The 13,843-nt window shown below is 39.5% G+C and overlaps 1 protein-coding gene across 3 annotated transcripts in view; it reads left to right on the top strand.

Annotated features, from left to right (window-relative positions):
• The window catches only part of LOC134533744 (ATP-dependent DNA/RNA helicase DHX36-like), a 142,882-nt gene that overhangs the window by 47,612 nt on the left and 81,427 nt on the right, over positions 1-13,843 (top strand). For all 3 annotated transcript variants that reach the window (XM_063371356.1, XM_063371357.1, XM_063371355.1), the window contains exons 2-3: positions 7,221-7,288; positions 12,281-12,473. In XM_063371356.1, coding sequence (XP_063227426.1) covers positions 7,235-7,288; positions 12,281-12,473 — 247 coding nt within the window. In that variant the 5' untranslated portion in view covers positions 7,221-7,234. The remainder of the gene's footprint in view (positions 1-7,220; positions 7,289-12,280; positions 12,474-13,843) is intronic.

The raw sequence follows: 13,843 nt of genomic DNA, 5'->3' as shown, positions 1-13,843 counted from the left end.
AGAACTGGCAAGACAACGAAACTGCCTACTGCCCTGCAGCAGGACCTCACCGAACCTCACCGACCAAACACAGTTGAGCTTCCTTGTACAAGGACATAATATCACATCAAATACATTATATTTACATATAAGTGTTTCTGCAAAAAAGTAAACATACAAAACTCAAAGCTTTTTCCAATTGCCTAGTGCAATTACGTGATGAATCTCCATTTTCCCATGGGAGCGAATACCTGCTAACTTTCCCATCATTAGAATATATTCAGAAAATCCCAGAATGTCTCTGTGTCTAATAAACTGTCTGTTGGTGCCAGAGCATCACACATGTATCCCACCTTTACCATATCAGTACAATATGTAAGACTACTCAAATCACCATTTTTCAAATATTTTTTTTTAATGAGTGCTTTCTCTAAAAAAAAAATTGAAAAAAAATTAATATATAAAAACGGATTTTTAAGTTATTTTATGCAAATGCTTGCACATAAACAAGTTGTAACTGATGAAGTAAAGGTCCATTTCATAGGGCCAAAAATTATGTCTCCAAACTGCTCTTGTACACTTCAAGGGCAAGTCAAGTACAGGGATATGGAAATACTACATAGCTACATACTTGAATTCAAGCACAGTTGTATTTGTAAGCTAGTTAGTGAGAAAATTTTTAGGCAAATTTACATATCTAACATTCATTAAACTAATTGTGAATTTTCAGTGTTCCAAAATGACTTCACCTATGTTTGAATGATTTAATTTTAAGTGCACACGCATAAAGAAAATCTTATTAGGTTGAGGGTAGCAATTAAAAATATAGGTGCATTTACTTATGTAGGCTATGTGTGTTAGAAGTTATATTTACTTGGTGTAATAAAATATTAACTTAAATTTTCATGAAAATAAATAATAGAAATGAAATAATTAAAAAACTGGAGTGAGTTTATAAATATTGTTGGTAAAGTATAAAATAAATCAAATGGGAAACTTAAAATAAATTATCAGTATTCAATATTAATATAAACATGAGTATAAATTAATTATGTTATTCAGTAAAAAATAATAGAGGTAAAATTTAATTAATAATGAAAATCAATACATATGGAAACATAACCTCACTTATGCAAATACACTTGAAAATTTTAATAAACACAATTTCTATCACTAATATTTACAATTATTAAATGCTATTAATTATATTGTCATACAACTATGGTGGCACTGGATTAATAAACAGTAACTGAATGGATATTATCTTTTTGAATTTTGCTCGGCTATCTAACCAGCACGCTCTGTTAGCAAATTTCTTGGAAGGCAACCATCTATATAATAAATTTCAAGTGATGTTTGTGTGATAAAATAAAAATAGTAACATGATTCTAAGTTATACTTGTGTCCAAATGTGTCATTACTTCATACCAACATAACGGACACACAAGATGATTACCAAATTAATTATTTTACTCTTTATTACTGTTACTATTAACTTTATCAAGAAATAGATACAAAACAATTTTACAAAATAACAACAAAATATTTTTTTTTAAGTAGGTTCTGTTTTATTGTTGTACAAATCTGACAATGAAATTACCCAATAGGTTTTTTTATAACATATTCTATCAGTACTAACAGTTATCTTTAAAGAAATTAGATTGTTAGTAAACAATTCATCATGAATCTAGAGACAATCCAGTAAGAGCCTCTTGAGTTTCACTGTTATGTGTGATTAATGGTAAATGTTTTTAGTGGTATGATGTTATGTATCGACCACGCGGACATGGCGGCTGCTGATGCTCGACTGGCTGAGTGGCGCATCGGTCTATGTTGCCAACCTGAGTCACCAAATATCCTCATCCATACTATATACAACACTTCCCCCCATTTAATTTGTCACGTAATCATCTAACTTTCTTGGTGGCACTCGATGTCTCCTCGAGGACCTGTCCTGAGTACGGCCTAGTACAGAACTGGAAGGAAAACCCCTGAATGGAGGAGATCCTTGGGAAATCCCCGGGCTGTTTCCATATCCAGGCATCTCGGAAGCTGATTTTACGGGTGTCCCTGCTGCCGCTGTGGACTCATCTGCAGTCGTCCGACCCCGTTCGCCAGTTGGTTCTGCTGCTGTTATGGCCGCCGCTGCTGGCTGCTGCGTACCTTCACTGCTGGGGCGAACTCTGGATGCAAACTGGTGTGGCCGCTGCAAAAACGTCTGCTCCCTACAGGACACTGCCTCCCCAGGACATTGTCCCCTGTCTGGCTGGCTACTTCTTCGACGTAACTGATCGACGTGCCTCCTGTGTAAGCCTCCTTGCTCATCTTTGACCCCATATATCAGCAACCCTTCTACCCCAGAGATCCAGCCTGGTATCCACTTTGGGACTCTTCTATAATTCCGCAGCCACACTGCCTCACCTTCTCTGAAGTGTCGAATCCGCGTTGCTACCGTATTGTCCGCCTGACTTCTCTGAACTGTACCTGTTGCTGGATGGAGTTTTGTCAAAGCTGTCTGTAATGATCGCCCGATCAACAACTCCGCGGGAGTTTTCCAAGTGTTATTTTCCCCTTGTCTTGGCACAGTGCGCCATGCCAACAGCGTCCGCGCTATTCGAGTTCGCCAGTCACCCAATACCAGTTTACGGAGTTTCACCTTGAAAGTTTGCACCGTCCTCTCCGCCAACCCATTACTCGAAGGATGATAGGGTGGTGCGAAAACCATGTCAATGCCATTATTTTTTAAAAACTGTGCCATCTCTTGGGATCGGAAGGCTGTCCCATTATCTGCCACCACAGTGTCTGGCAGTCCATGATAACTGAATATGTCTCGTAATTCTTGAATTACGGCTGTTGCAGTCATACTTCCCACTTGCCTGACCTCTGGCCACTTGGAATACGCATCGACTACAATGAGAAAATTAGCTCCTTGAAATGGTCCCGCAAAATCTATGTGCAATCGAGACCATGGTTTGTCAGCTGTGGGCCAGGCTACTGCTTTAACCTTAGGTGGATTATTTTGACACTGCTGACAACTTTTGCATTCCTTCACAACCTGTTCAATTGCAGCATCTAGTTTTGGCCACCAAAAGTAACTCCTTGCCAACGCTTTCATATGCACCACCCCATCATGGTTTGCATGAAGCATGCTCATCACCTCTGTCCGTAACTGTGGTGGGATTACTACCCTGGATCCCCACAACAAACACTCCTTGTGAACAGACAGTTCCAGCTTCCGTCAAACATAGGGCTGCATCTCCTCTGTCACTTGATCTGGCCATCCATTTTGTGTATATGTCAACACCTTGCACAGTACATGATCCTTCCCAGTCTCTCTTGCTATTGTCTGTGGATCGACAAACACCTCCCCCGCTTCTTCCAGCATGAGAATTTCACTGGGACCTGGAACTGGGAATGCAGGTGACTGCAGAGGCAATCTGCTAAGGGCATCAGCATGCTGTATTTGGGTCCCTGGTCTGAATTCTAGTTCAAAATCATACATTCCTAACATCAAACTCCATCTCAACAATCGCGGTGAAATGGTATCTGGAACGGGCTGCTTGGGATGGAGAAGGCGCAAAAGTGGCTTATGGTCAGTCACAATCTTGAACTGTCTTCCGATCAAATATTGTTTAAATTTGGACACCCCAAAAATGACAGCCAAGGCCTCTTTGTCCACCTGCGCGTAGTTTCGTTCGCTCTTTTGTAGTGTCTTAGACCCAAATGTGATTGGAGCTTCCGTCCCATCACCCAGATCATGGGCCAGCACCGCCCCTACCCCATACTCAGATGCATCACATGTTAAAACTAAGGGTTTGTTTAGGTCATAGTGTATCAAGACTTGCTCCGATCGTAAAAGCTGCTTGGCCTCTTCAAACGCCCTTGCGTGTGCATCTGTCCAGCACCATGGAGTGTTGGCATCCAGCAGTCTGTGAAGAGGCTCTAATACATCTGCTTTGTGACAAAGAAATCTCTCATAAAAATTCAAGAGACCCAAAAATGCCTGGAGCTCTTTTTTGTTACTAGGTTCTGGCGCATCGTGAACTGCTTCAACCTTACTTGAAAGTGGATGGATACCCATCTTGTCAATTCTGTGTCCCAGGAAAACAACTGAATCCACCCCCCAAACACATTTTTCACTCTTTAACCTAAGCCCTGCACTTTGCAACCGTCCCAAGACTTCACGGACACGACTCCAGTGCTCATTGTCACCTCCTCCGGATATTAATATATCATCAAGTAATACTACTGTACCAGGTATGCCAGCAAGCAAGGTGTCCATCAACCGCTGGAATATCGCTGGACCACTACTTATGCCAAATGGTAATCTCTTAACTTTGAACAACCCCTTCATGGTATTTACCGTAAGCAATTTTGCTGTGCCCTCATCTACAGTTACCTGCAAATATGCTTCCTCCAGATCCAGTTTTGAGAACAGCTGTCCTCCCTCTAGTACTGCTAGTGCTTCACTGACAGTGGGCAATGGGTACACACTAGTGTCACACACGCTGTTTACAGTGCCCTTATAGTTCCCGCAAAGCCGAATGGACCCGTCTTTCTTCAAAATGGGTATGACTGGAGTCGCCCAACCCGAAAAGTCCACTGGTTCATACACTCCACGCTGCACTAACCTATCTATTTCCTGGCTCACCTTGTCTCTCAAAGCAAATGGTATTGGCTGGCTCTTTTTAAACACAGGGTCACATTCTGGTGGAACTGTTATTGTCACTTGTGGTCCCACATATTTTCCCAGCTTATCTGCCTTAAACACATCCGGAAACTCCCTAACAATCCCTGCTGCCAAGTCTTCCCTAACCTTGTTCACCCCCACTAACTTAATTCCCAGAGGTGCAAACCAATCTCGTCCCAGCAAATTCGGCCCTTGTCCTTCCACCACTACCAACTCTAGGAGTACCGCTGACTCACGCCCCTTCAGTTGTACCGCAACTTCCATAACCCCCATCACCTGTAGATATTCGCTGGACCAGGTGCGTAATAACATGTCCTTCCTTGTCAGTGGAGGTTCCTGAGGCCACAGGGCCTTGTAAGTTCTCCCACTGATAATCAATCGACCTGCCCCCGTGTCAACTTCCATCATCGCTGATTTCCCATCCAGCAACACTTCCACACACCACGGTTTCCTGGGCTGTTGTTCCCGCATATTGTACAGCGTATATTGCGTGGCAGCACCTTCCGAACAATCCTCTTCAAAATGCTGTACTTCCTGTGCCACTTCTCGTTGCGCTAGGTCGTTTGTTTTCGAAACTCCCTCATGCTTTTTTTTTGTGATACAAGCCCGCTCAATGTGTCCCCTCTTTTTACAGAACCGGCATACAGTGTTCCAATGTCGGCACGTGTCTGCTGCGTGCTGCCCATTACAGCGCCAACATAGCTGGTTCTCGTTGTCTCTTCCCTTCCTTATCGCTTCCCTTTGTCTTCCCAGTGATATAGTGTTCGACTTAACCGAACCTGCCGGTTTTGAATATCTTGACACGCCATTGTTCACTTTGTGTACACTCTCTTCCACTATTGTACTGTCTCTCAAGTCCGCCATGTTCTGTCCAGTCGCCTCTGTTGCCATCGCAATATCCACTGCTTCTTTCAGGGTTAGTTTCTCTTTAACGAGGAGAGCCTGTTGCACTGATTTATCCCTTACGCCGCAAACGAGCCGGTCGCGAAGCATTCGGTCGAGGTCCGAGAAATTGCAGTGTGTACTTAGCCTTCGAAGCTCTGCTATGTACACGGCGATCGTCTCCCCATCTTTCTGATCGCGCTTCAAAAACTTAAAAGTTTCCACAATTTCACTAGGCTTCGGGTGAAAGTGCTTATTTAATATGGTGAAGACGTCCGTCAAGGAAACTGACGCGGTCGACTTTGGTGATACTAGCGACGTCACCAGCCCGTACAAATCGGCGCCGCACACGGTATAAAACACTGCCCGCTTGGCCTCATCCTCCGTGATAGTGTTCGCGATAAAATAAAACTGTAACCGTTCGCGATAAGAATTCCACGATTCTTTCTCGGGCGCGAACTCTCCGATGGCTCCGATTAAGGCCATATTGTACACGAAATTGTTATCCGTTTTAACCTCGTCGCCAACTGTTATGTATCGACCACGCGGACATGGCGGCTGCTGATGCTCGACTGGCTGAGTGGCGCATCGGTCTATGTTGCCAACCTGAGTCACCAAATATCCTCATCCATACTATATACAACATATGACTTGAGGCACAAGCACAAAACCTTGTTTGCTAGCTGAATTTCAGTAGGTAGATTCGCAGATCATCATATCCAGGACACTGGGTATGCTCTCAATGGAATAACAGCTACAGGATAGCTGAAAAACTAAAGCTTCAGGGTCAGTAACCAGAATTGAGCAAATTCAGTGGAAACTGCAAAATTCTATAGACCGGAACAGTCTCACCAGAGTTGGACTCATAGCAGCAGCATAACTTAGTCTTCTGCTTGAAGCACAATGATACGGTTTCTACTGAAGCGGAAGGAATAACAAAGTTCGAACAGACTCCCTGAATCTGACACAGGTAAAATCAGATGTCCCTAATTCCTAAATATCAGCAAAGATCTATCAATGGCGCAGTCGGCGTGGATCTTCTTTTCGCTTGCGTGGGGCTCCGAGTGTTCGGAGACCCTCACACACATTAACGACGTCTTGTCTGCTACAGTGTTGGACCTCCTCTATCTTTTTCGTTCTAAAAAAAACTTCTATTGTTTAGTTTGTTAACACAACCAAGGAAAAAAGGCTGCTAAGAGAATAATTGACTGATGACTGAAATTATAACAACTTGGAGGTTTAAGGCGTTCAAATAAACTGTGTTTGGTGCCTGAAAAAAATAGAATGGAACATTCAATCAAAGAAATATGTAGATGAGTGTTCAACAAACATTAAAATATATCCAAGTTAATAACTAGCTGCAATGAGATGTGGTTTTACCAGGTTGCTGTAGTTCACTTACATATATCATGAGATCAAAATGTAGATTAATTAAAAATATTAGTTATGATAATGAAGTATGGGAACAATAACTAAACATGCTCACTGTTCACAGTATGGACCAGGACTCAATGTAAAATTACTAAAGTATACAATATAAAAGCACATATGTAATTTTTATTTGTATGTAGCCTTAGCAAAAAATGCTTGTTTTGATAGTTCGTATCACCCATTAAATTTATTGCCCTGCAACTTGCAAACATCCTGTAATCTGTAATTTTTTTTACAGGTGACGTTGATTTGATGACTAACTTTTTTTTGGATGAAAAATGCTTTGATACTGCTGCTCTTGCAAATGTAAGTGATGTTTTTACTTTTATTTCTTCTTCTTTTTTTTCAGTGTATGTACTTATTGAGCCTAAAACCACAGTTATATCTAAAAATACATTGCTTCAGTTATTTGATTTCTCAATTCCATATATTCTGTGGGAAAATTGTAGAAATCTTCTCTATAGTAAGTTTTGGTGTGTTGTTTTTATTCCCACACTTATAATGTGGCCTGTCGACACGTGAACGCAACAGGGAGATATACTTGGTGGGCAACTGGGTGCTGATGTAGTTAATAAGTCACGGAGTATGGTGCAAATTTGAAAGTTATTCAAAAAAATACAGAAAAAAATTGGTAAAAGATGTGGGCAAATGGTATGTAATATTTTTTAATTTCAAAGAAGGGTTTTTTATTTAATGTGAATGCAACACTACCCTTACTTGAACTCATCATTGTTTAATTAATGAGTAAAAAGTTATTTATATAAAAAAATTCAGTTTTGCAACTTTTTGCAGCATAGTGATAATTTTTTATTTATTTTAAAAATAATTTTAACCATCAATTTTACCTTCATTTTTCAAATTAATAAATCTCTGGCCCAACTGGGAATAAAACTTTGGACCTTCAACCCACCGTCAAGGAGTTATGATCATGCGACAGAGCACTTTATACATCAGTTCTATACACTCTTAGTTTCCATAAGAATTCTTGTAGCTATTAATATTGCAAGTTAGTATGATTTGCAATGTCTAACAACAATAAAACCAACCGTGTTCTTGTTTATAAGAACATTGTTAAAAGAACCAGGATGATCTGTCTCCATCATTGTGTGTTGAAAGGTTAAATTCTTTCAAGGACCTTGTGTTGATTCAGTAGTTTCTGTTTTCATTCATATATTGTCAAATAATCTACCATGCAAGGATTGAATTCAAGTAATTGGTTGTTTAAACTGTCGTCAATATTGAGGTGATCAAAGACAAATGGTTGAAACAGTAGGATGGGAGTAGTGAATGAATACATTGTGGGAGAAAGGAGCATCCTGAGATAACCACAGTGGTCCCATACCGTGTGAAGAGGTGAGTACTACCTAACATTGCCAACCGCCTATCCATAGCATTGATTGGTTATTCGTTTAATAATGATGGCAAGGTTGCTACAAACATGGAAAACTGGGAAGAGTCTTGGTTTTGGTGGGGGGGAATGCTAATGGTCAGGAAAGACCAGATAAAAATTGAGGAAATCACAATTTATTGCTGTGATTTTTTTAGTCATTAAAGTGAAACTTAACAGTATTTGCTGATGGCTAAGAGAACCCCTTTAAAATAGTAAAATACAAAATATCATGAAGTTCAGCATAACATGTTTCCTTTGCTGATTTGCACGTACATGTGTATTTTGATTCCTGTGTAAAATAATGATTTGATTGATGATTTTCTCAAAACATACACAAATAATTCAAAACAAAACAGCACATCAGGCTATAGATTCTGCTGCTGGCTAATCTGTGTATGTGCTGGGAAAAAAGTAAGTAGCTCGTAGAACAAATATTCAGAATCCCAAAATTTAAATCACAACTTGAGAAACTGGATTGGAAAATGGTATAAGGTAGGCGGAAGCTAAAACTAAACTATGGAGCATGCAAGTGCAATAAATACTTTTCCTATCGTTGTGCTGGAGAATCATTAAACTTGTAACAACCCAGATTGCAGCCTTACCCATGACAATCCAGTAATAATAATTTGTTATAAATTTTTGTCATATTTCAGGTTAGGTTATCAAATGATGTAAAGTTTTTTTTCCTTTTAGAAGTAATTTTTAACTGACCATGTCATGTATTGTGAACGTAATTCACCTGGTTTAATGCTTTTATTTTTATAATGCATAAGTTTATTTTTCAGGTATTTTTTTTTTGTTGGCTTCTTTGTGTGAGAAGGCTTGCTGACGTAATTCTCCTCGATTATTTCCACGACAGGCTTTATTTCACACGCTAGGCGTTGGTTCACGGTCACAGGATTGTTAGAGAGAGACATAATTGCTAGGGTTGTGGGAACAGATTTCAGAATTTCGTGGAAGTTTTCTGTTGCCATGCGCCGTGATTGACTGAGAATTACGTCAGCGAGCCCAGGACACTGCCCGCACAAAGGAAAGGAAGGCTGTGTAGTTAGTCATAGTTCGAGCACCGTGACAAGAGGTTGTGGTCAGGCGATAGCTCACCTAATATAATTCATAAGAAGAGTCTACTTGTTTGTTTCTTTTTCTGGAGGTCCATTAAAAAAAAATTTTGTGTTCTGTTGTATTTATATTAATAAAAAACAACAGGTAATACATCAAACACTGCCTACGAATTAGTGCGTGACCTGCTACCAACCTGTATGTTCACTATCATGTAATTTTTAGCTTGCCGGAGGTGGTGAGATGTAACAAACTTGGTGATTTTTGTGAAGGAAATAAACTTGAAAGCTGATGCTTACTGACTTGATGTAGGCTTTTGGACATACGCCATTGCTATGCTCATGTTTGTCTGTAGAAGAAAACTAAAAAAACACAAATGACAAAAATACAAATTAAGCACAAAATTGCTGTTGTCAGGATATAAACACACACTGACATCGTCCGGGCCTGCTGCCCCTTTTAAGTCCGATATGCCACCGTCCAAACACAACCCACCCTCCATTCAAACCTCCCGCCTACCTGTGCGTACGTGTGCGTGCGTGTGTTCGCCCGGCAAGAGGGCGCTGTCGAGTCAGTGCGCCGCACCCCTAAATACATAATTAAATATAATTGTGTTATTTGTTTTTATGTCCCCTAAGTGCAACAAGACGGCAGATTGGCCGCCAGGGTTTTATGTACTTTTAATTAAAATAAGGTAACAAAATATAATAGCGTTTCCGGACATTTCCGAGGAAACCCGAAGCCAGACAATAATTAAATGTAATTCTTAATAATTGGAATTTGTAGTATTCTTTTTCATTAGTCAGAAAATGTCACATAATTTTTAAATCATTCTTGTCATGTTACTTTAGTTTCCAGTGGCACGAATTCACAAATATCTTAACGGCAATTGTTTCGGCGGGAGGACGCCATGTTAGTCGAGCCGAGCCATGATCTCACCCCAGTCTTCTGCCATCAACGACCGAGAGTAGACGCGCCAGCGCTCCGGGGACCTCACCGTTTGTTTTTCACCGCCAAGTAATTCTAATCAACTTAAATTCTTTCTAAATCGCTTTCTTTTCGTCCTCTGAGCTCCTCTCGGTCGGGGGACTGCGTAATTAATTGTTTTACGACCATTAACAGTCTTTTCTTCTATTTACTACGTAATTTGAGATGTGACCACATGGTGGGTCTTAACACCTAAACTGATTCGTGCCGCGGGCGTTTTAAACAGTTTCAACCATGTACGTGTGTAAACTGCAGTAAACGAATAAATCAGTAAATTCAACGTATTATGTTATTATTTAAATCTGTTTTATCACGTGGAGTGTGATGGCGTGTGGGACGCCTGAGAGCCCACTGCGTAGGTAATAGCATGCCCGACGCTGAGAGCGGGCAGGGATTCGTGCTTGGTGTATTCAGGGGGAAATTAAAATCACGCCTCACATGGGCGACGTCACGACCCTGGGAAAGAGTCTCATATCGGTCCGTACACGTGGCACGGTGGCGCCCGTAACACCCGAGCACGCATTAAAATTCAGCTATTAAATATCAGAGATTACGGCCCCCGTAACAACACAATACTCCAAAACAGGAATATGGTCAACAAACAAAGAAAAACAAAGAAAAAAGGACTCATAAAACAAAAAAAAAACCACAAATGATGGCAGCACAAAAATACCGAACCCAAAAAATTCAGCACAACAGTTGAAACGAGACAAAAACACAGCAAAACGAAAAGACGAAACAAACACAATAGTTTTCCAAAAAAGAACGGAAAAAAACCACAAATGATGACAGCACAAAAATATTGAACCCAAAAAATTCACCACAACAGTCAAAACGAGACAAAAACACGACAAAACGCAAGGACGAAACAAACACAACAGTTTTCTAAAACAGAAACAAGCTACATTTCGGGAACTGCAATCTGCTCCCGTCCTCAGGCAGAGATCACATGGTACGAAAACACAGGTGCGACAGAGTAAGGGCTGGAAAAATGAGGCTATTTATCAGAGAATGGACTACATCTTGCTCAGCCAATGGCAGACAAGCTGACTCCCCATTGGCTGTGCACCATGGAGTTAAAGCGGATTGGTTATGGTATTGGCTATTGTTTTGTGCTGCAGGGATGTTTCTCTCTTAATCAAAGGGATCCACATATTTTTTAATTCAATGCTCTGCTGGCTGAAAATATTTTTATTGCTAATAATGAAAGCTGATTCTTTGATTTTCCTTTTTATTTTATCGGGTTCCTGTATGAGTGGTGTGGAGTCTTCCCAGAGAATTTTGTGGCTATTTTCCCATGTATGTTCAGCAAGTCTGGATTTTAGGGTTTCACCCTTCTTGCAGTTATTTTTGTGTTCTTTGATTCGGGTGGATAGAGCTGTGCCAGTTTCACCTACGTAAATGTGGCCACATTCACAGGGGATCTGATACACACAGTTGTGAGTTTTGTGAGTCCTTTTTTCTTTGTTTTTCTTTGTTTGTTGACCATATTCCTGTTTTGGAGTATTGTGTGGTATTTATATCCTAACAGCAATTTTTTGCTTAATTTGTGTTTTTGGTCATTTGTGTTTTTTGTAGTTTTCTTCTACAGACAAACATGAGCATAGCAATGGCGTATGTCCGAAAGTCTACATCAAGTCATGCACTCCCATTGCACAAATCTTTCAAAAATAATACTGATGCTTACTATATATTATACTTTATATATACATTAATACAAAGATGAATAAGTTACAGTTAAGTTTAGCTATAAATTTATTTGCCATAGTGTCTGGAAAAACCAAACATTTTTTAATGCTGGTATTAATCTTCATTTATGTTATTGTATAACATTTGCTTGGAAATATCTTACTATGTTCTAGCTACCAGCTTTAAAATTGGATTCCGCTGATAAAGAGAACATCAAGAGAGTTTTACAGGATATCAAACCTTCTTTGGCAAAGTTAAAGCTTTCAAATAGTGCCTTTGACGGGAGTGTTAAGCCAAATGCTTCCACGCTGTATGATTGTGCGGGTGATAGTGATTTCAAGAACCAGTTTCTACAGAGCATCACTGGTGAGTGTTCTGTATCATTGTTTGTTCATTTTATGATTTCTATATTAGTAAATATATAAATGATTGATAGAAAAATGCACATTATAAAAGGTGTTTCATCCTGCTGAAAGTGAAATATACTTAATTATTTTTTATTATTGTCTCCAGAGTGTGTTTTTAACTCTGTAGAGGACCTCATTTCAAACTATTTGGGTCTCTAAAGGTTGAAAATTGTAAGATGGTTGCACATGTTACCTAATGTGTATAAATTTAATATTTGTTTTCATTTACTAAGTAGATATGTTGTGAGTAAAATGGTAACTGACTACACAGCTACATCCATAGAGTAGGTTAAGTCAAAATTAGCAAACGGGCAATGCCTGAGAATGGAATATGTTGCTTTATGAATTGTTTAAACCTTAAATTGACTCAAGTGGTGTATCCCCAATCCTGTTTTTTTCTGAATCCGGTTATATTGTGTATGTTGCTGCCATTTCCGTTTGTGTGATGTTTATCATGTGTAGTGAAAAACAATCAGTACTTATTGACCAACACATTATTGTATAAACTGCATTTACGCAACAAAGGTTATGGGCCCAGGTGTGTCAATCATTTTGGATTAATGAGTTTGGTCAATGTAGGGTGCGGATAGTATTAACATTTTACATCGTGGTGTCACGGTGTCAAATAGTCTGTCCTTTGTGAAAAAACTGAGAGGTCATGAACAATATGCAACTTGGAAATGTCTTATGAAAGCTTTGTTAAGCTTAGAAGACCAGTGGGATGTCGTCCAAGGAAACATTAATGTAGATGAAGCCAAAGATAAAGATTGCAAGGCATTAGCCAAGATTTCATTATTGGTAGAAGAGGATTTAATCCACCACATTGAAAAATGTGGCTCATCAATGCAAGCGTGGGACAAGATCCAAAAGCTATTTGAAGATTCTGGCCTCACTCGGAAAGTTTGGATTGTTGCATCAGTTAATCTTGACTTGTTTATATAACTGCAAATCTGTTGAAGAGTATGTGAATGAAATAACTTCAACATCCCAATGCCTACGTGATATTAAGTTTGAGATATCTGATAAATGGGTTGGGACTTTATTGCTAGCAGGTCTCCTGGAAGAGTACAAACCCATGATAATGGCCTTCGAGAGCTCAGGAATTCCAACTACAGCTGATGCTATAAAGGGTAGATTTACATTTCATTATAGTAATGAAGTTGATTTTAAAACTAAATTATAGGTTAGTCTTTGGCTTGCACATTTCATTTAATCAAGTATTCGTTTTTCTTTATGTGTCATGCATTATTTTATTGCAAGTCTGTTTATCCATGACACTAACTTAGAATTTTGTATTACCAATAGGAAACGTTGTTTAATTCATCTAAA

This window comes from Bacillus rossius, chromosome 7 (genome assembly GCF_032445375.1).
Source record: "Bacillus rossius redtenbacheri isolate Brsri chromosome 7, Brsri_v3, whole genome shotgun sequence".
In the NCBI taxonomy this organism is placed as follows: Eukaryota; Metazoa; Arthropoda; class Insecta; order Phasmatodea; family Bacillidae; genus Bacillus; species Bacillus rossius.
This window is presented reverse-complemented; position numbering and strand designations above follow the sequence as displayed.